The sequence below is a fragment of the Mangifera indica genome, chromosome 6, assembly GCF_011075055.1.
Source record: "Mangifera indica cultivar Alphonso chromosome 6, CATAS_Mindica_2.1, whole genome shotgun sequence".
Lineage (NCBI taxonomy): Eukaryota > Viridiplantae > Streptophyta > Magnoliopsida > Sapindales > Anacardiaceae > Mangifera > Mangifera indica.
Genome location: NC_058142.1, coordinates 3,556,049 through 3,578,791, shown reverse-complemented (window position 1 = coordinate 3,578,791; position 22,743 = coordinate 3,556,049). Strand labels below are relative to the sequence as shown.

The following is a 22,743-nucleotide window of genomic DNA, read 5'->3' as shown; positions in this document are numbered from 1 at the left end:
TCCTCTTTTCCAATCACACATATCATTTCAGTTGTATGGATATTTTGAACTCCAGGTAACCCTGAAATCTTAAAGTATGTAATTCGAAATCAGTGATGGGCATAATATATCACAGATACATGAAGCATGAAGCCAACTCAAGCATATTTACATCAAATTCTAATAAAACGTACCCAAATATGTATTTCAAAATATCATCACCATCAGTAGGAACAGAAAGAAGACTGACAAAATAATGAACTACCATAAGCCATTATTCAAATACTTCCATGCTCAATCATACATACAGAGAATACTGGCCACACTGGATATATATACCGAGGTCCATAAAGAATTTATAAATTGATGCCAAGTGGACAGCTTTGCCTCAACTATGAAGATACAGGATTTCATTAGCAGGACTGCTAAAATATCCAGTTGGGATCTTACCACCATTGTGGGCCTGTATCTATGTGTTTGTGTGCGTGAAAGAGAGAGAGATTACCAAGTAGCTTTGAAAATTAGAGAGTGAGTACAGAAGGCGGGGCATCCCTTCTTGGCCCGGCAACAGAGCGGTAAACATAAACCTTATCAGCCTGACTGTCATCACTTCCATCTTCCTTCATCACCTCCACATTCAACCTAGGCATCTCCCTTGCCAATAGCCTACAACCATTCATTGTCACGTTGCAAGCTGACATCCAAAGTGATCTCATGGATTCATATTTCTCCAAACCTGAGAGCAGAGCCTTATTTCCAAATGGGCAATCCCTTATCTCAAGTTTTCTCAACTTTGGACAACCTCCAAGTACACACTGCATCCCCCAGTCACTGCTGCCTGCAAAAGCTACTGAAAGGGTTTCCAAATTTTTGGCATATGTCCCAATGTACTCAAATGTCAAGTCAGTTAATAGACCTGAAACTGAAAGTCTTCGGAGCTTAGTGCAAGTCTTCACTACAGCACCAAAAGCCTCATCCATGGGGTCGTTTGTCACATAATCTGGTTGTCCAGGATTCATTATGCAAAGCCGGAAGTGGGTGAAATCAGGGCAATTCTGTACAATGGTTGCTACAGCAGCATTAGTCATTTGCCTGCAAAAGTAAAGGACATAGTGCAGTCTCCGACAGCCAAAAGACACAGCAACAAACCCTTCTTCAGTGACCCCATGGATAATTTCCTCATCAAAGGGATCGGCAGGGAAAACACGGAGTTCCTCTAGCAATGGACAATAGGAACCAACAGCCTCAAGCCCTTTGTCTTCCACCGTGTCCAGGACCTATATGAAAAAGTCATTATAAGATTGGACATTGAAAAATTTTAAGACGCTAAAACTGTAAAGTTTATACATGACAAGTCATTGCAGAAAGTCACAGCATCTTTTCAGGACAATTTTCACTTTTTGCTCAAAATTAAAAAACAAGACATCAATCACGAGCCATGACATAATTTTAAATATCAAGCCAACCTTTTTGATGTAGGACACATAAGCATGGCACTGCAGTATAATCTATTTTAGTAAGATTTCTGCTTTTGATTAGTATTAGAATTTGAAGACTACAAATGCACCTTTATGTTCATTTGAATATTGACTTTGATGATTGATTAATGAAATACTGTTTTCCTACTATCTCTGCAGAGTTTCTTCCCTCTAATCTTTCCAAATTTCCATCCAAAAAATTATTGTCAACACTTAAACAAACCCTGAATTCATTCCCCAAACACATCACCATCTAAAATTTACTTTCTCTGTTCATGCAAATCAATAGGAACCCTAAGACTAAAACCTGAAGTCCAAAACTTTCTCGACAAATAAAACCCTAAAATAAACAGAATAAGAGTCTAAAATAATTAGCATCCATGCTTATATGTCCTATATCGGTGTTGATTCAAAACACTTTGGAAACCAATGGCAGATAGATCTAATGGTTGCAACAATGAAGATCACCCATCAGCAAATGAACATAATATAACAGTAAAAAATGTAGACATACTTCTTATTGGTCAGGAAATGAAAATGAAAATGAAAAATCCAAGAAAGGTGGAAGCACAGCTGATACAAATAAGTAATATCTATGAAAGAATAGTGATCATTCCTAGTTTGGGTTTAACGTAAACTTCTCCAACAACTTCTACAGTACATCCTAATACAGGAAGCTGCTTGTGGTTCAGAAATTAATCATAAAACTCTCCCAATTTCTTCAGTTTCAGAAAGATAACAATATGAAAAGATGACTTCTAAATCAGCAGGCAAAACCTAGTACCTTGGTATGACAAAGAAAAATGAATTTCTGCAATTAGCAGTCTTACAAGGATAAAAAAGAACAATTCCTTTTTATCTATTATGTCTTATCAAACTAGAATTATTTTCCCATAAAATAAGATGAATGGCAAAAGATATGATAAAAAAATGAATTCTTACCCAAAGGCGCCAAAGACTTGGACAATGCACAAGCAGCTTGGCAAGGTCACCACTTTGCAAAGCAGCATAGCTTAAATTCAAGAATGTCAAGTTTGCACTGGCAGGGTATAGAACTGGGAGATATAAAGCAGTTGCTTCCCATAAACCAGACAAGGTCTGTATATTCTTGCAATTGTTGAACGCATTTTCTAGCTCTGCGTAATGCCTGGTAGTGAGATCTTGTGAAAAGGAACCAGTGCCAAGTTCCACTAACTGAGGAGCACAAACAAGTAGCCTTTGTAATTGTTCCAAAGAAATACTTTTGTTAACCTTCAACGCCTTCAATGATTTGCACCTACTGACAAGTCTCTCAAGTGCATCAAAATTGACTTCGGCACTCATGTTGGCGAAGTTCAGTACTTCCAAAGATGTAAAGCTTTCAGGGAAGCAGCTCAACCAACTTCCACTTTTATCTTCGACACCATTCTCCTGGATGTCAAGCTCAGTCAAATTCCTGAAATCAAAATAAAATTTAGAAGTTCGGTACTACATGCAAAACCTAATTTGGGAAGTAAATAAATGGTTGAATATCATAGAGACAGTAATTGTATTCTAAATATTTAGAAAAGAATACAGAACTAAGAATCTGGAAAACTATAAACATACATGAAAGTAAAAGTGAAAAGAAATAATGAAAACCTGAAAAGGCTTCACTGAAACTACCAAGCAATTTTTCTAAAATTTTCACCATGGTGTCATTCATTTTCAGCCTTTGACCCATTCCGAGTTTCCACCGGAGAGGATCAAGTTATGATAAATTGATTGTATGTATGAACAGAGGGCACTGATTGCAATAATTGTCGGCCCAAGTGACAGAGATCAACTATAGGAATCTGATGAGACACATATTTTTGTTGAAAGTCTTGGGTATATAGGCACATAGCAGAATCAGTCAAATAAACTCTCGACGATAAGATCCTGCAAGTTGATTAATTGATTGGCCTAGGGAATTGGTTTTAAGGGATTTCTACTTTTAAATTAGTACAGTTACATGGATTCTCCACTATTTATTAGCCAGGTTTTGGTAGCCAGATCAGTCTTATAACAAATGATTCTCCATTAGAAAAACATGCCCAGAAAGAGACGGGCTTATGTTGAGGATGCAACACTAACAATGAGTCAAGTCAGCCACATATCATACACATAATTTTAACTCTAATTCTCATTACTTAACTTATGGACATAAAACCAATCAGGAATCACAATAAGTATTGTAATAGATAATTAACAATATTATAACATGAAATAAAAGGTTCTAGCACCAGTAATAAATCCAAAAGTTCATGACAATCGCAGCATGATAGCCTACCTTCACACTAAGGCCTACCATACACAACAAAACATATTCTAGACAAAATTTTGCTTTCAGATGGGGAAATACATGAACCCACTATAGTGACAACCTGAGAATTAGATGAAGAAAGAAAAGCAATCCACCTGGTGAGATAAGGATGAATATTCTTTCAACCAATGAACATGGCTATAAATGCAAGGATAATGACATCACAGATGTAAGTGCATATTAAAAGGGGAAAAAAGCAAGAAAATCAGAGGATAAAAGAAGTGGACATGTGCTTCTTCTTTAAGCACGAAAGTCCTGTTCAAGTAGTACAAAGAAAAGCAAGCAAACTTTCTACTCAAGAAACAAACATATTTACTTTAAACATAGGTATTAATACATGTCATTCAATTGACCAAACAAGGACACCAATCAAACGCAAAGTTCTCAAGAATACTGTACTCCATTTCAGGCAGAAACTATTCCTTGCTTATCAAAGAAACAAAAAATTATTATAAAGAAATAGTAAAAGCAACAAGATTCAAAGTCAAATCATCAAAAGCAAATAATTCATTGTCCACATCTATACAAAATCAATAATCAAAGCTACCCATTAAACTTTGCATTCAAACTTCTACTTACATAATAGCAAAAACTAGATTGATTATATAAATACAAGCTAATCCCTAAGAAGAAGCTAGGGTTCGGTTTGAAAGAAGATCTTTTACATGAATCCAATTGTAGCAACAGAATTAGATAAGAATTTAACAAAGAATCATGTGTGCCTTCATTTCATCTCAAGACGCAAGAAGATCAAATGAGTTAATCATTCTTCAGATGAAATTATTCCCTCGTAAAAACATTAGTAGGCAACAAGTTAGTCATCTGTTTCATTAATTTTAACTTGTAGTAATTAGGGGATATTTTTGTGTAGGATGACGAGGATATACCTCCAATTGAATGCTAGGCACAGGTTAAATGTCACATCAACAAAAAACAGAAGAAAAACAAAGAAATAGAAACGAAAATAACGCTTAAATTTTCTTATATAGTAACAACAACAAAGCTAAGGCATTTATTTCTCAACCACGTGTTCCATTATTGTTCATAGCCTCATCAAACCAAAAGAGAACCCATTGACAGTAATACTCCGACAAATCAACTTCTTTTTAATAAACAAAAATACTGCCGAGATCTCTAACTATTAAAATCCAAACCAACTAAAACAAATAAAAAAATTTAAATAAAAATAAAAGCTAATATAATTTTCAAACTTACTTGCAATGTGTAGCAATTGCAGCAAGACCATCAGTGCTGAAACCATCACAACTCAGAAGAGAAAGCACTTTAAAATTCTGGAAATTAGCGGCCACGTACTCCAAACTCTCATCACTAACGGTCATTCTTTTCAACCTCAGTTCCTCAAGGAATGGATATTTATCAGCAAAAGCAACGAGCCAGGCGTGAATATCAGCTCCCCAATTTTGTGGCACCAAATTGAAATCCGAGAATCTCGGCTTTCCTTTCAGAGTGACGCTGCGAATGTTAGGGAACCGGCGAGCCAGAATTTCCGGCGAAACCGAGTAACAGTTACCGATAAACACATGAGTCCTGGACCAGCGTTCCGCGTTGTACCAGTCTTTACAAACCAAAGAGACTGAGCTTCGATCTTTGTGTGAAGTTAAGAGAGCGAACACTCGCTCGAGTACCTCGTCTGGGAACTGAGTTGACACGACAGAGCTCGGAGATTCCTTTTTCCTCATCGACTCCATTATCATTATCTCAATCACAGAAACTTTCAAAACTCTATAAAACAATAACTAACTAGTAATCAATTCACGAAAATTTCATTTTCATCATTTCGTCACCGTCGCATAAATGGAAGATTAGATTCGAAGAAAGCAAACAAGTAAAAAATAAAGAGAGAAAAAGAGATTATGGTAGATTGAAGCTACTGAAAGGTCGGATCTACCATTAAAGGAATCTCTAAAACAAAGCTAATTTCTTTCTCTCTCTCCCTGTATACTTATAATAAAAAAACAGTTGCAGAGCCAAACAAGAAGGCAACAGAAGACCTTGCGTATTATAGCAAAAGTAGTGAAGAAACAATTGTATAAATGAATAATAATTATAATTATATGATTATAATAATTATTAATAATATTATTGTCTGAGTTCAGTCCTTCGCTCAAGCTGACACAGACATAAGACATGGAGTGAACAAGGACGACCAGCACTACACATCTACCTAACCTGTGCCTAGGTGCGTACTGCGCACATCCCCTCCACGTAGGCGATTGAGGACAAAAGTCAAAATCAACTAAAGCGGTGGGCGGTGCGCGACTGGTGTAGGTTAGAGGGAGGTAGTGACTTTGGGCGTTGAGTAAATAACTGGTTAAAAATTCAGAATGAGCGAGTTGAAAATAGTAAAAAGTAATTTTTAATGAAAAAGTTACTGATGCCGACGCGACAGCTCCTTCGATCAAACGATATATATTTTTAATTATAATTTTCTAACCCGCCATGAACGGTGATGATCCTTACAACTCCACATCATCGTTTCGAGAGGTCCCCGTTTTCATTTTCATTTTCATTTTTCACTGTGCGACCAGTTTTACCAGTGTAGATCACGTGCAAATCATCACCTCCATCATTTACTCTTTATACATCATTTCATTTTTATTCTTTTCTTTCTTCAAAGAACGAATACTTGGATAAACAGGGTATAGTGGACCTCACATTGCATATTTCATTCATACAAATAAGAAGGTCAAGAGACTTATCCCCACCAAGATTTGGTAAAATCACAAAATCCTAATTTTAAAAAATTTAAATATTTATTTTTTATTAAAATTTATTATTAAGATTTTGACACTTTTCGACAAACTTCATCGTCCCTGTTCACATCCTTTCTTTCTTCAGATTTTTCTCTCCCTCTCTGCTCGACTGTCATAGTCTCATTCGCAAACAGTTCTTCCATAAAATTGAAGACATTATTTACGGAGGCTTTAGTTTTGATTGTGAACAAGATGGGATGGGCTGATGTAAAAGTTACTGAATTATTCAATTTATTCCACGCATAGTTCCAAACGAACCAGTCAAATCTTGATCATTCTATGCAAGGTACTTTCTTTTGTCTTTACAAGGCATCAGAATTTTTTCAGGTCACCTTCTTCTTCCCCATTAAAAACAATATTAGAATCTCAATCAGAATCTAATTTGTCTGTGTAATCTTCCAGCAAACAACAACTGAATAAATGGAATAAAGCCTGAAATTCTGTCAGCGGAATAAATAGACCTTACATACTTTCTTGGATCAAGCTGACAATTTCCTGAGAAATCATTTTCCAACACAAATCCAGATGAATTTCACTTTCGAGTGAAAAAAATAAAAAATCTGCCTGCTTGTGGGGAGTCTAAACAAGAGTCATATAACCATTAACAGTCTTATGTAAGTTAGTAGAATAGAATAAGCGTTTTGTAGAGATGAACAATCAGGGGAAAGATTGTCCCACAAGGTTTAAGAGACTGTTAAGGGTTGTGTATTAATACCTAGACATGTCAAGATACTCTATGAACCAGAACATGAATATGACATGAATTATTGAAGGTAGAAGCAAGATAAGCCGAAGAGATGCTTTACAGGGCTTGAGTTCATTGACTTATGAAACATGTTTTGTAAGTTCTCAAGGTGTTTAGCGATCGTGCATGTTCTATGTATGATTGTTTGATGTTTGTTAGTGGGTTACCTAAATTGAAAAACGATTATGTGAGTCTTATACATAATCATTTAATGCATGCAAAACCTTTATGAGTATTCATATCTTTAAAACAATTGTTTCTACTCATTTGAAATATTGTAGAGTGACAAGAGTCTAGACTTTGGGATAAAAAATTTGGGTTTGCTTCACCCATCAAACCCAATTATGTGTTAAAGGGTAGTCTAATAGACATGGTCATTGAAAAGAGATATGGTATATGCGAGTCACCATTAACCGATCATTTAAGGCATCAACACTCAAGCTGTTGAGTAAATAGAATCCACAACAAGTAAAAAAAATATTATATTTATTAAGATATGTGTTAAAAATTACACATATTGTTAGCTCATTGTGTAAGTTGTACTTTCTCAATTAACACTACAATATGAGTGTGCACATGTTTGAAAGTGGTGCAAAAGAGAGAGAGAGAGTGCATTGCTTAAGATTAAGGAACCTTTTTACTCAAAAAAAATGAGAAGTGCATCATAATTAAACAATTATATAGTACAATTTATCCGCCCTTAATGAGTTAAGCTCTACACCTCTAAAGCTATTCATGTAGTAAATTGCAATTAAACGTTGCATTAACATATTTTAAGGACACTATCATTTTGAAGTCTTCCTCATTATCTTTCTATGAAAAGTTTTATAAAGAGTGTCTACTTTAAGACTAACATATTAAGAGACTTTTTCATTCTATTGAAGATATTGGAAAAATCATTTGCCACAAATCAACAATAAACCAAAATGTTCAACGAGACTCCTCCTTCTAATTATAGATAAAGGTATACATAATTGTTTTTACAATTAGCCATTTTTTTGAGAGTCAATATGTAAGTTAAAATTTATTGCATAATAATAATAATCATAATAATCTAAAATTAACTTTAATATAAATTTTATGAATTTTAATGTAGTAGAATGCAAATTTTAATGAATTGTTAATTGAAAACCCATTGCATTTAGTACGTTGCCAAATACTTCGGTTATGAATATTGCATTAAAATTGCCTTGAATTGATTATACTACTTACATGTTGTAGATGCAAGTAATTATTTCCAATAGAGAGACGTCTTCCGATTACACTTGACAATTTCCAAAGATAGGACGCGCACCTTCGTCTCCCATCTTTGGGTTGGCTAAGGTGTACTCTCCATCTCCATCTCCAACTCCAATTTTGCGATTTTGGAATAGTGATGTTACATGTAACTATTTTTTCATCCATAATAAATAATATATATATATATATATAATATTTTATTATATAATTGAATATTATTTTATTTTTAATTTAAAATCACTCAATCATTTAATAATATACATCAAATATATATTCATTTATATATTAAAAATCGATACGTATAATTTTATTATTTTGAAAATATGAGTGAATATGTAGGGATAGATATAAACTAAGCTAAGCCCAAACATTCCTTGACTCAAGTTTATTTTAAATAAAAAATAGTTCAATTCGAATTCATTAAGTCAATATTAAAGATAATTTGAATTCAGTTTGAATTTGACTCAAATTTATGATTCAAATAAGTAGTTCAAATTCGTAGTTTATTGACAAAATGACATCTTTTAACAATTATTTAACATAATTTGAATCGAGTCATGAGCAAAGTTTAAATTGAATCAAACCATTTATCCAACTCATGAGCTAAATCAAACCGAATTATTTATAATTCGAGTTTTATTTTGTTTTAAAAAGAATCGAATCTTTTAACTTGAACCCTATTCATATTTAAAATAAATGAATTTAAACCGAATCAAATCAAATTAAATTGACTTTTAAAATTAAACTAATTTAATTCAAATCTAATCATAAGTGAATAAGAACATGGTTATTCAACTTTTTTTAAGGGTTATCTCATTTACAGTACAAATGGAACAATTTTTTCCATTTTTGAAAGCATGTGCACACCATATCCCATTAATCCCGACCCTCACCTTTCTTCCACTCGTTTAGGATGGCATTGATGGCATTGTCGGCCAACGATAAAAGTGGATTTTCTTACAAAACTTACGGTATTCTGATTCAAATTTATTTAATTATATAATTTTATAAATTAAATATATATATATATATATATATATTATATATATTTAAAATTAATATATATAATTTTATTTAAAATATACTATGTCTATGTGATAACTAATACCTAGACTAAAGATCACCCACCCATTGGCATATTAAAAAATTATTATGGATATAACTTTTTATTCTGTTCATTTTATCTTTCGTTGTAATGAAAATTAAAATTAATTTATTGATCTTTATTGTTATTATATTAGATGATGAAAAAAATCTCATCAATAATCATAAACTATAAATAATTATCTGTTTATTAAATTTTTAAAATAATATATACGAATCAACAATGTTATTTTTAGGTTAGTGAATTCACATTAGGAATTATATTAATTATTAGTGGCTTTTTTTAAAATATTTTTATTTAAATTTTTTATTTAAATATTTTTAATAATATAATGTTATTACTATAGATTAAGTTAAACTTACGAAATAAAATTTAATAGATAAAAAACTTGCCAGGAGAAAATTATTGATTCTATCATCAAAATGGAGAGAAATAAAATAGGCCACACCATAGACTTTTCATCATCACAAACTTGCATAAATTACACAACAGTTTTAGGCAAAATCATTTTTCTACTCATTAGAAATTTAAAGCCATTCAATTTGTACTATTATCCAGAAAATTTTCTTCTTGTATTCCTTAAAATAAACTAAAACCTTATAAATATCTAAAGTTAACAAAATTAATAAAACACTAAAATATTTTTTAAAAAAAATTGAGTTTAATTTTTTATCATATTTATAAAATTTTAACTTATCTAATATAATAATGATGAGATTATAAATCCGATTATCTCTTTCTGATTTACCTTTTAACTAAAATGGATAAAGTCTTTGGTTAAAAAAAAAAAAAAAACCGCAAAACCCTCTAATTCCACGTACAAAACCAAACCCAATTTGTCTAACTTTTTGTCCCCCAAGGATTAGGAACCCCATGTTCAACCAAGTCTACCTTTTTTATTCAATGTCTAAGGAGTCATTATCTGATTTATGCAACTGGGTCTGCCGAATTTCATTTTACATTAAGGGTTCTCCTGTATTTGTTGTGGGGTGATTACACGTGGCATTTGAGCTTCAAGACAAAATGGGCCTAACTTGTCTAACCAAATAAATCTCTCATGTTTGTACACGTGAACGTGGACTATTGAAGATTAAAATGGTATTTATAAAAGTAATTGATGGTTTTGTCAATGCATTTAAAATTAGGTCAAATTAGTTAGTTCAATTAATTAAATTATAAACTAATTTATAATCTAATTCAGTTTTACAATTCAGTCAAACTGTAAATCAATAAAATAATTAAGTAAATCACCAATTCAACTTTAAAAACATTGATTTTTCTCTTGATATGAATTTAGCTAACTAATATAACAACTTTTTTGTAAACCTAACCACGATATTAAGTTTGATAGTTGTATTATGGGTCTAAATATGACGCATTATCATTAGTGGTAGATGAATAAAATGATAAATTATGATGACCCCATCATATATAATATTAAATTTCGGGTGCAAAACGATGTGGCACCTCAAGTAAAAAGGAACTAGAACCAATTGAGCCCACAAGTTCTGTAAATTGGAAAACTACAGCGGGGGCCGGAACTGTGAATTATTTAACAATTAAAAAATACTATTTGTCCAACTAGTATGTGTGATTGACAAAACATGCTTTGACTCTACCCATCAGGAGCTCTTGGAGCAGTAACTGTTGCTGCCTCATATGCCACTTGAATCCCTTCCGAAAACAAAACGCCTCATCCAGTCGGAGATCACCAGTGTCCTCGTGCGCCAGCTCACAAGCTTGCTGAATTTTTAGAGAATCAAAGCATTAATACAAGACTTACTTAAACAAAGGGTATAAGTCGGGTCAAGTCTGAATTTGTTTAAGTTTAAATTTAATTTGATTTAAGTTAATTTAAATTTAATCTTATTTTAAAGTTATTCAAATTTGACTTATTTAAGAAAAATTAAACTCAAGTTTAATTTAAACTTAAACTCAAATGGATATTTAAGCTAGATTTAGTAGTGTAATCAAACAAAAAATTACTAAATAATGTTGTTTCGATATATATTAATCAAAATAATATTATTTTAGTTGATTCGTATTAAAATTTTTTAAAGTTGCATGTTTGACAAGTTAAACACCTTTAAAATTCAACCTCAAACTTGAAAATATTTAATTTTCGAATTCGAATCTAATTATCCTCATAGAGTTTTAAGCCAGAGGAGCGGAATTATGAATTAGGAAAAAAAAAAAAAAGGTACCTTGCATAGACTGAATACCAAAGCCACTGGGTACTCTGGCCTATAGAAACCCAATCCCCAGGAAGCTGAGCTGCAGTTTGTTCCCCTCCCAACGGAGCAAATTGTCCTAAATGCCTATACCTGGTTAAATCCACACCACAAACCTCATCATAAAAACATTTCTCAAGTTGCAATTAAATCCCAGCTTCAGGAGAGGATATCTCCCAATTTGGCATTTTAAGCTCAACTGACATTTAAAAAACACCCATGTTGAGGAGTTTTCTATCTTAAATGTAATGTACATATGTGGGAAACAAATCTACCTAAATGGTTGAAACCGATGGCGGCCTGATTCCCTGAACCTGAGAGGTCCTTCTGGATTTTTTTCACACTCTTCCATACGGTTAAAACACTTGGCAAGATATTGACCTTGCTGAGCTGCGACCTGAACATCAGGCCAAAGATTAATATTCAAGTAGACATGTAAAAGAAGGGTCGGTGAATATTTAAAGAGGCATGTAGTGATATCAGTGTAAAACCTGCGCTGTTGCTGGGAGATTTTTCATCTGACTATCCACTTCGGAAAGAGCCTTTTTGAATTCTTCGATATTCAGTTCAATAGCCTCTTTGGCAACATCCCCTTTGGCATTCATCAACAAATCAGCAATATTCCTCATCTTCTTGTTCTTCAAGTAAAGCTCTACTTGAGGGTATCTTTCACAAATGTCGTCGATGGCCTCTTGGAATTCTCTGACTGTGAGAGTTCCAGATTTGTCCTTATCTGCCTTCCTAAATATTGCTGCAATATCTTCCTGGAAAGAATTTAGCACAAACAGGGAAAATATTAGCCGGACTTAAACATCAAAACACTGGAAATTTAGTTAAACTTTTTACGCTCAAAAGAGAAATGAGATGGGAAAATAGCAAAGATACCATCACTTTGCGCTGGTTAATTGTTGCACAATCACCCAGTGCATAAACATTATCACATCCCTCAACTCGCAGCCATTCATCAGTTGCCAAAGCACGCCTATTTGTCTGTGTCAACAGAAGAGTAAATTATATGGTCAGCCGTTGTGATGAATACCAGTAAGAAATTGCTTCATACATTCAGAAACTAAAATCACAAATGGCAGACAGAATTTAAGATAGTGAAGGCAACTAATAATGAAGTTGATGACTCTTGAACTAACACACCTGACCAACAGTCTTCATAAATTCCTTTATCATAGGATGAGGTCCAATGCCTGTCGACCAGACAATCATTCCAAATGGCATGGAAGTGGTCTCCCCCTTTCCTCTTTCTTTGGCAGAAATTTCTTTATCAGTTACTTTAACAACCATGGATCCTAGTTTCACATCAATTCCATCTCTTTGGAACTTGTCTTCAGCAAAAGCAGTGATTCTTTTGTCAAACCTGCAAAACAAGAAATTCTACAGCATTAGCAAACTTTAATGCAAATCAAAAAATAAAAAGTTGTTGACCTTCTTTTATACACAAAAAAAAAAAAAAAAAAAAAGAACTAGCTGAACTTTATACATAGATCTAGCGTATGCACATTTGTGATACATGCAAGAGACTCTGAATCAGTGTAGATAAGATTTATAGAGTCAATTCATAAAAGATGCGAAAATAATTATATTAAAAAATTAGCAGATTTTAAGCAGGAATGAAAGGATGGTTTCTATATTAAATAGACTTGTCTGAAGGCACATAAATTAATTCTATCATTTTCTCGACAATAGACATTTCTTCTGGGATGAAATTGGGAGATTATATATACAGTTTAGATCTTCAAAATTATGTAAAAATCCTGAGTTCCAGTTTCAGAGTTATTCAGGACAGATAAACATATTTTTAAAGCTGAGGCAAGCTTTTCATGTTATAAGACAATTGAAAAATTAATGCGTCATGAACAACACACTAAAAATTGCTGACCAGAAGGATTTAAAAGTTTACACCCTTACATGTTAAGAATATGATCTGCTGCCTCCAGAAGGGTTATTTTAACTGATTCTTTGACCGATGGATATAGCTTCATCAAATCCTCAGTTACAAAATCATGAAGCTCTGCAGCAAACTCCACCCCAGCTGGTCCACCACCAACTACCACAAAATGAAGAATCCTCATCCTCTCTTCATCACTTAGACCAGGATGGCTTGCTTTCTCAAAGTTATCTATAACATGCCTGCGGATTCTCTGAGCATCTTCAACTTCCTGGATGACAAAAAATCATTTCTTTTAGAAAACAATAGCAACGAAAAGAAGTTTAGAAATGTCCAGTTCTTAATCAGAGGAAGTATGTTTTACATATCGGGAATATTAATAGTTACATAAAGATACAGCAAAACATCAATCCATGGCAAGGAATTTTACCTTCAAGAAATGGCAATTCTCCTCAACACCAGGCGTATTGAATGTGTTAGGACGAGCTCCCATTGCTATTACAAGGTAATCATAGTCCACAGCAAATTCTTTATTTCCATTCAAGTTGGTGTTTTGGTTAGATCGACAATAAACTTTCTTATTTTGTGCGTCAATCTTGAAACATTCAGCCTCCCAGAAAGTGACGTTAACATTTTTCTACTCAGAGAGAAAACAGCAGGAAAATTATGACAACTACATTACAAAATTTACAGTAATCAACAGAGAAAGTAAATAATCACTGTCCGTATATCAAATCAAAATACAAGAAGCATGCTCAAGGCAAAAAAATAAAGATTACCTTCTTGACTATGTTACGAACTGGTTCAACAATGCTGCGAGCTTCCACAGTACCACATGTAACACTGGGCAGTAACGGGGTGAATGCAAAGTAATTACGAGGCGATATCACTTGAACATCGTATGAGGGACTGTTGAGACTCTTCAAGAAACTGGTTCCCGCCCAACCAGTTCCGAGTACCACCACCTTCTTTTTCTTGATTCCCGTTGCATTTGGAGCATCTTTATATGCATTCGCCTCAGAATAAGCGATAAGGCCACCACCACTGCAATAACATCAAGTAACCATAAGCAAAAGGAACATTAAAATCCTACCAAAATATACTTGTTCATACACTTTTTGCTCTTTCTATTAATTTAATTCTACAACGATCAATCTTTTTTCAATCTTACTCTACCGGTAAACGTTAGATCTCCATGTAAGTTTACTTGCAAAAAAATAAATAAACTTAAATTTTTAAATCACTAAACAGAACCAAACTCCAAAGCAGAGGAAAGATGTAGAGAGCTTACCTGATGGTGGATATGATAATCAACTTAGAAAGTTTAGGATAATCATGGAAAGCTCTAGAAAATCTCTCGTATAACGTAAAATTTCGCATTTCTAACGCAGAAAATTTTAAATTCTGAAAGATGAAAGCGATTAACCGTTTTGATATGAAACGAAGCAGTAACGAAGAGAGAGAAAGACGCGCCTTGTTGTAGGGTTTGTTGTAGTAAATGGTAGAAAAAAAGGCGGACAAGAAAGGGTTGAGAGGAAAATATGGAAATGAATAAAGAAAGAATCCAACTTGGTGGGAAGGGAAAGGAAAGAAACGTGTCGGGCGTGGGAGTGTAAATCTCGCCGCATCGGTTCCCATTTAGTTGCTTGACTTGGAGGGCGACGAAATGGCCATTGAATTTCTGGCCACTATAAAGTTTTGAACAATTTTCGGAAAACCCATTTGTTTCTAAAACTAACATTAATACCCCTGAATGTCAGAACTATTCAAGGGGTATATTAGTTCATGCAAAATATTTCATTTTGACAATTAAAAACACACTTAATTACGTAATTGTAAGAATTATAAGTGCTAAAATGCTGCCAAAATTATAGTGGTGTGGGATGTAGTGAATTTAATATATTATCGAAGAAATCTTTTATTAACAAAAATAAATTATTACCTCATAAATTGATTAAGTAAAAATTACTTATTATATTTTATAAAATTATTATATCTAAATTATTATTGTATTTGATTGATAATATTAAAGAAATAATAAAATATTATTTAACTTAACTATCTTATTAAATATAAATTAGTATTATATTTGGTTAAAGTAACACCACTTATGTTAAATATTCGTTCTATGAATTTTTTTAAAATAAATTGCATATTTGAACTATATTAGCCTTTTTTATAGTGTCAAATTATTAAACAAATCGATTAAGTTAATTATTTCAAGTTATTATCTTATTGTCAGTATATTTTTCTAAAATATTTTTTATGATATTTATTATTCTAATTAAAAATAATAGTATTTTTATTTTAAAATTTTTAATTAAGGATAAAATTATAACAAAATTAAAATTATCTTGATAATCTTATAATATTCAAAGTAAAATTAGTAATTTTATATATTATCCTTATATTACTTGTCACATCATATTTAGTAATAAATATTACTTAAAGTAAACAAAATAACATCATTAATAAAATATGAATTACTCGGTAAACAAAGATGACCCCAAAACCAAACACCTTATAGATATTTTTATGTGTGTTTTGTTATTTATTCATCATAATTTTTGATGTTTTGATATAAATATGTTTATTATATGGTTTTAATTGTAATTTGTAGTTACGTTATTATTGAATAAAAATCCATGACAAATGATAGAGGGGTATTAACAATATACTTTATTGAAAAAAAAATTATCATATTCTAGTTTAATCCATGCCTCAACCCAATTTGATAAGCATATAAAAAAATATTTTTAGAAAAAAATGTTTTAAAGAAAAATGCTTTCACAATAGTTTTTTTCATGCATTGCATATACTGAATCATTGTAAATTTAGGATCCACGGGTGTTTTGAGATTGTTACTATCATAATAGACTACACTTATATGTGCTAATTTTTTTTATACATCTTTTGATGTTTCTGTTGATAAGTTTAATTTTAGGGTACTTTGTAAATGACACTTGAAATTTTTATATATGTCAAATATGTTCAAGTGTGTCATACTTAGTTAAGTACGATAACATTCTTTTTCGAAGGATAATATTTTTCTAAAAAATGTGTTACAGTTCGATTTTGATACAATATATATATATATATATATATATATATATATTTGTCAACTTATTAGGTATTTTACCTTTGTTAAACTTATAAAATATATATTTTTAAAAAATTAGATTCGACATTAAAAGGGACAACGTTAGTTGGGCATGATGATCTGACATAAAATATTTGAATTATGTTGAATTTTAAGTTTTATTAAAATAATCATTTATATTATGATATTTAAAATAAGTCATTACAAAATATATATAAAGTTTGAGATTATTTATACAATATACAGAACTAAAATTAAAAAAAAAAGACTTTTCTGTCTAATCAATATGTAACAAAAATAAATAAATTTCTGGGAATATAACTTAAATCTCAGATCCAAAAATTTCAGATTCTCCTTCCCTCACCTATATTTGTTTATTACATATCAAATTATTCAGCAATATCATAACTACGGAGGGAATTATTATAATATTTATATAGTAAAATAACGAATTTCACTAATGTTTGTGAAGGCTTTTTTGGGTGGATTTGTTAGTTTCCAAAAGTATTGAGTGTCATTTATTTCTCCCAAACTTTGAGGAGTAAATGAGGTAAGAAGAATGTTCGTTGGTTGATGACATCACACGATTTGGTGTTTGACCATAAAACCCAGTTGGAAAGAAAGGCCGCCGAAAGTAATGGAGAAATCAAAGCCGTACAAGTAATCTAAATACCCAATCAACTTAGATATTTAACTTTCATACGACACCGTTTCTTGACACCCTGGCTGGTATATTACTCTAATCCCATTTTTAATAGTCTCATGTTGAAGTCTTAATAAAATAATCCGAATATTTACGCACAATCAGCCTCGGATAAATTTTATACTATGCCTAAAGTCAATGCAAGATTTTAGTGACACAATCTAATTATTTATGTTACTAAATTATGCCAAGAGTATACACACAATAAAACTATATTTATATATATTTTTATATATAATTTAAATACATAAATAATATATCATTATATATTTAGATATTTTAAATTAAAAATAAAGTAATATTGAATCGCATAATGATATATTATTTATATACTTAAATTATGTACAAAAAATATATACACATAATATTACTCATTTATACATAATTCTAAACATTCACATATATTGATATAACGACTAAAACTTGTGTACAAAAAAAAATGTAGGAGTCTTAATTTTAACTTTAGAAGTTTGGGGAAAATTTATATTCAGAGACGAACCTAACCTATTTTGAGTAATGATAGATAGAATATAAATATATGTGTTAGTTTATTAATAGATATAGTTTAATTAGACATATATATATATATTTTTTAAATTTAATGAGGTAAATTATTGTTATTGGTTTTTTTTTTTTATATAAATCTTTTGTGATACCCTTAGGAAAATCTTACATTAATGAAATACAAAAAAATATTGAGTTTGTTTATGCATCTCACATTGTTTAGGGATTAGAAAACTTGACTGGTTAAATAGTTTGTGAACTCTTTAAACTATCAAGACGTCATTTGAGTTGTAAAGCCGAGAAACAAAATTAGAATGGACTATATGTCCAAAATGTATAACATCTTGACTGTGGATCAGTTTGAGCGATGATACATTAAGTTTCATAAAGAAGAGTATATGTGATACTTTTAGACAAATCTCACATAAGCAAAACTATGATACCCAAGGATGTTAAATTTTTTGTTCCAAATTCCAATCTTAAAGATATAAAATAAGAAAATAAAAAGAAATAGATAATATCTACTTTATATTGGCTAATTTTAATTGGTAATTTATGGTAAGTTGATGTCATTTTACACCAAAATAAATAAAGCTTTAGACTAATAATTTTAAAAGCCAGGTTTGATTTTACCAAGCCTATGACCTTATCAACGAAGTCGAGGCCCAGTGGAAGAATGCCTATACAAGCCTTTCTTTGGAATCCGGTTGGTTTTGGTAATATTGGGTAATGGCCAAACACAAGACAACAAAGACAGTACAATGAATTTAGCAAATGTGTTTGAGCTTCAAACATATGCTTTGATTCTAGGTGCAGGAAGCTTCATCACATAACTTTGGGAGACTATCAATAACCACCCCTATAGTTTCATTAATAGATAATATATACTATTTTTCAAACAATTTTGAAAAGCCTCATCACTTAGCTTCTTGAGAGAGTTTTACTTACAAAAAATATATGGGTTTTATTGATTATTGAAATTATAGGGGTGATTAGTGATAATGTCCTCATAACGTCAGCTACATTCCAAGTAACATTTGGATTAAATTTCTTAATCAATCAATCAATATGGTAAGAGACATATAACATGAGATTTTAATTATTATTTTGACCAAATCTATTTGAATGCCTCATCCTCTTATTTGGCATGGAACTATCGAAGGCAATTATAATTACAAGGCCAAAAGACTTATTCCCACCCAAGGTTTGATGCATATTCAATTTTTATTTGTTAATTTTTAAAAACTTAAAATCTTACGTATAAACTATTAAAATTAACAAAATCTGTTAGTTTTAGGGATAAAATTATAATTTAACTAGTATTTTTTAAAAATATAAAAATTTATATCATTTTACCTCATAAATCTTAAAAATTAACAAATTTTCTTATGATTAAATTTTGAAAAATTACCTTCCCTTTCTAGAGTTTCAAATTTTTCAGAATAATTTTCCAATAAACAACCGATTTTTTTAGTGCTCTCTGTCTCTCTCGGCAATATCCCTCCCTCTCAAACAACTTGAAAGTTGTCTCTCTCAATATGATTCATCTATATGAATTGACAAAAATGAGTGTCTTCATCGGTTCTTCTGAATGAAGACGATTCATATTTGTCCAAACAAAGATGAATCTAGAAGAAGGGAGAGAGAGGGCCAAAAGGTGTTAGTTTTTAGATAGAGAGAGAGATTTTGTTGAAAAATTGAAACCTTAAAAGAAAAATACAACTTTTTATAACTTAATATTAGGGAAAATTGATAGTTTTTTCAAACTAAAAAATATATAAATTTTTATTTTTTAAAATTATTAATTAAATAATAATTTTATACCTATAAGTAACAGATTTTGTTAACTTTAATAACATATAAGTAGAAGTTAAATATTTAAAAATTAATGGGTGGAAATAAATAGAACATCAAACCTTGGGTGGGAATAAGGTATTTGGCCGAATTACAATTACAATTACAACATGTTGCATAAAAGTTTAATCAAATATTTCAATATAAAATCATGGAATGATTTCAGAGCTATTAGTCAAAAAGCAACAACAGAAAATCCCAGTATGTAAAACCAAATACACAAACTTATATAATGCATTAAAATTTTTGGATTAGGTAATTAATTCCATCAAAATTAATTAAAAAACTCAAAACCCAAAAAAAATTAACTATAATTATCAGTAATCACCTTCAATTAACTCTCCCCTGAAATGTCAATCTCTATCAAATTATTCTCTTCTTCGCCATGAAAATTATCCACAAAATCCAACTCCATCTCCATCTCCATCTTATCATTATTTCTACCATTATTGTTAACACCATCGACCGCTATTTCTATCAACCCCTCTCTATCTTCGTCTTCCCACTGAAGCCTCACACTTTCCGGCGAACCCCATTCTCCGATTGCCGGATAATCACCATTGGATGAACTATCAGAATCCGATTCCGGGTAGTACAAAGACAAAGATGGGTACCGCTCAATTCCAAGCCGGGTCGGGTCCTTATTATTTCCTTCGATTTCTTCTTCTTTACCTTCTTCAGACGCCTCATAAATGACTTCTAACGGAGCCGTCACGTTCCACTCAATGAACGAGTCTTCGAAACGGGGGCCCGGGGTGAGAGTACACTTTTCAGCGCATGCCCATTTGTGATCTTGACGATCATGTGAATTATTAGAGTCGCACAATAATTGATCAGCGGCTTCAGGAGTGCAGTTAGTTGGAGTCCGGGTCCGGGTTTGTTGAAGTTGTTTTTGTGCTGTACCGAACCGGAGGAGAGATAGGAGAAGAGTTAAAGTGATAATGGGAACTGGAGAGAGAATGATTCTGAAGAAAAGGCGAGGAAAGTAAAGGAGAATTAGAATGTACAGAGTGAGAATAGTTGAAAAGAAAGGAGGCGCATCGTCTGAAGAAAATTTATTAATATTGTTACTCATGGGGATGATGGCTGAATTGAGTTTTGAACTTTGAATTAATGGGTTTTCGTTTTCTCCCATGAGAGAAAGGGAGAAGATTGGAACTCAAAGGGAGGATGATGAAGAAAGAAAAGCTAAAGCCATTTGAGAAATTGAGTAAAGAAAGTAAAGGGAAGAAAACTGAAAGAGAAGAGAAGAGAAGAGAAAAGATTTAGATTTTGAGAGGCTTGTAGGCTTTTTATGAGATTGTCATTAATACCCAAATTTAAGCCCTCCTGAAAACATTAATTAACGTATAAAAAATCAATTTTTATTCTTCCTTTTAATAATTGATAAAAATAAAATTTAAAAATGAAATTGAAATAACCAAATTGGGAAAAGTAGCTCACTTTTACAAAAAGGTTGTTTCTTGATGAGCAAATTTTGAGTGTCACAGTGATATGACCGAAGGAAGACGACAAGGCAAAGCCAGGTAACAAATGTATAAGTTAGATGTTGAAAATGTTGAAAGAAAAGCAGTGGGGATGGTAATGCCTGATTTATTGGTTTATTGGTTCTGAGGTCACTATCTTCTTTCCCAGAATTATTTCTCCCTTTTTCATTGTTTTCTTTACTCTTTTGAAACAAAATGAGGCATCCCATCTTTTTTTTTATTTGGCATTGAACTTGTCTTGATATTTTGGGCTCTCTTTTCTTTTCTCCTTTATTTGTGGCACCTTCAAGTGGTTTCATGTCTTTGATATGACACTGCTATAAATTTTTGGAATTCATTTTGCAAGACTGGATCTCTGTAACTTAGGTATATTTTGAATGAAAAACGTTTGTTTGAAACTCAGAAGAAAACTCTTGTGGGCTCGAGTCTTCTAAGGTGGTGAGTGGGAGTGAGGAGCTCGAGCTTTTCATTCCTGATGAGATGAATACTGGGGAGCTTGAGTATGTCATATCCTACATGCTAGCGGAAGCTTAGAAAGCAAACTCTTGCAAGTTTGCATCCAAAGCAAAAAATTTCTTTTTCACATTGACAATTTGTCATGAGAATGCAAAGTTAGAGAACTACTTTACATTTATTTTTCTCTCCCCTTCCCTTCTTTATCTCCGCAATAAAAATACTGAAATATGTATCAGGTTTAAAGATACATTTGTAATAATTCAAAATTTTTAAGAGTAATTTGATATATAAGAGTTTAGAAAATATGTATGAGAGAAAAAAAATTGGAAAAAAACGAGTCAAAGATTGTGAAGATTTTAATTATTCTCATCTTCATCTTTATTAAGGAATCCCCTCTCTATTCAGAAAAGAATAAGCCAAATACCTCGTTTCATGGGTTGAACTGTCATATTTATTTTTCCAAGTAAATGTTGGTTATATAAGAGTAGGGTATCAGCAAATTTAATTAATTAGATTAATTAACTTTTTTATTAGAATTTAGGGACACTAGGTAGTTGGGACTTGAAAATCTGATCACCCCATTTTTCCAAAATGCAAACGACATCCCTATTCCCTAATTGCCAGAGCAAAATTAAAGGGAGACTAGCAGATTTGCAACTTGGAGCAACAAGCGTGGATAGAAGTCTTGCCAGGCACATCATCTGCTCTGCATAAATATAAGCAAGCCACACACACACACACACACAAAGCGCTTTTTATGAAAAGAATGAAGAGTATTGTTCTTTAAACTTACTGGGAGTTAAGTTGGTTGTCTAATACAGAAAGGAAACCAAGCTCTCTGTGGGTCTGCCAATAAGAATATGTA

The 22,743-nt window shown here is 31.8% G+C and overlaps 3 protein-coding genes across 5 annotated transcripts; all 3 read right to left on the bottom strand.

Moving 5' to 3' along the window:
* Positions 1 to 5: 5 nt before the first annotated feature.
* LOC123217936 (protein TRANSPORT INHIBITOR RESPONSE 1-like) lies at positions 6 to 5,886 on the bottom strand. 3 transcript variants are annotated; one of them, XM_044639027.1, is made up of 4 exons: positions 4,996 to 5,886; positions 2,400 to 2,892; positions 485 to 1,256; positions 6 to 68 (listed from the first exon to the last, which is right to left on the bottom strand). In XM_044639027.1, exons 1-3 carry the CDS (start codon positions 5,493 to 5,495, stop codon positions 501 to 503), a joined length of 1,749 nt encoding a protein of 582 aa, XP_044494962.1. In that variant the 5' UTR covers positions 5,496 to 5,886; the 3' UTR covers positions 6 to 68; positions 485 to 500. The 3 variants fall into 3 exon arrangements, with proteins under 3 accessions (XP_044494962.1, XP_044494963.1, XP_044494961.1); XM_044639028.1 differs by having other exon boundaries at positions 6 to 61; XM_044639026.1 differs by having other exon boundaries at positions 6 to 1,256; positions 4,996 to 5,885.
* Positions 5,887 to 11,047: 5,161 nt separating this feature from the next.
* LOC123218518 (external alternative NAD(P)H-ubiquinone oxidoreductase B2, mitochondrial-like) lies at positions 11,048 to 15,375 on the bottom strand. Its single transcript, XM_044639987.1, has 10 exons — positions 15,066 to 15,375; positions 14,554 to 14,818; positions 14,205 to 14,411; positions 13,795 to 14,045; positions 13,024 to 13,243; positions 12,760 to 12,864; positions 12,366 to 12,638; positions 12,150 to 12,271; positions 11,848 to 11,967; positions 11,048 to 11,386 (listed from the first exon to the last, which is right to left on the bottom strand). The coding sequence occupies exons 1-10, from the start codon at positions 15,152 to 15,154 to the stop codon at positions 11,299 to 11,301; spliced, it is 1,740 nt and encodes a 579-aa protein (XP_044495922.1). The 5' UTR covers positions 15,155 to 15,375; the 3' UTR covers positions 11,048 to 11,298.
* A 4,744-nt stretch (positions 15,376 to 20,119) lies between these two features.
* LOC123218587 lies at positions 20,120 to 21,222 on the bottom strand. Its single transcript, XM_044640081.1, has one exon. The coding sequence runs from the start codon at positions 21,068 to 21,070 to the stop codon at positions 20,270 to 20,272; it is 801 nt and encodes a 266-aa protein (XP_044496016.1). The 5' UTR covers positions 21,071 to 21,222; the 3' UTR covers positions 20,120 to 20,269.
* Between the last annotated feature and the right edge of the window lie 1,521 nt (positions 21,223 to 22,743).

Coding starts and splice junctions, on each gene's coding strand:
- LOC123217936 (XM_044639027.1), bottom strand. CDS start 5,495: ATGATAATGGAGTCGATGAGGAAAAAGGAATCTCCGAGCTCTGTCGTG. Junction 2,893..4,995: donor GCAATTGCTACACATTGCAA/GTAAGTTTGAAA, acceptor TTTTGATTTCAG/GAATTTGACTGAGCTTGACA. Junction 1,257..2,399: donor CAAGTCTTTGGCGCCTTTGG/GTAAGAATTCAT, acceptor TTTTTCATATAG/GTCCTGGACACGGTGGAAGA.
- LOC123218518 (XM_044639987.1), bottom strand. CDS start 15,154: ATGCGAAATTTTACGTTATACGAGAGATTTTCTAGAGCTTTCCATGAT. Junction 13,244..13,794: donor GCAGATCATATTCTTAACAT/GTAAGGGTGTAA, acceptor CTTGTTTTGCAG/GTTTGACAAAAGAATCACTG. Junction 11,968..12,149: donor CATCGGTTTCAACCATTTAG/GTAGATTTGTTT, acceptor GGATTTAACCAG/GTATAGGCATTTAGGACAAT.
- LOC123218587 (XM_044640081.1), bottom strand. CDS start 21,070: ATGGGAGAAAACGAAAACCCATTAATTCAAAGTTCAAAACTCAATTCA.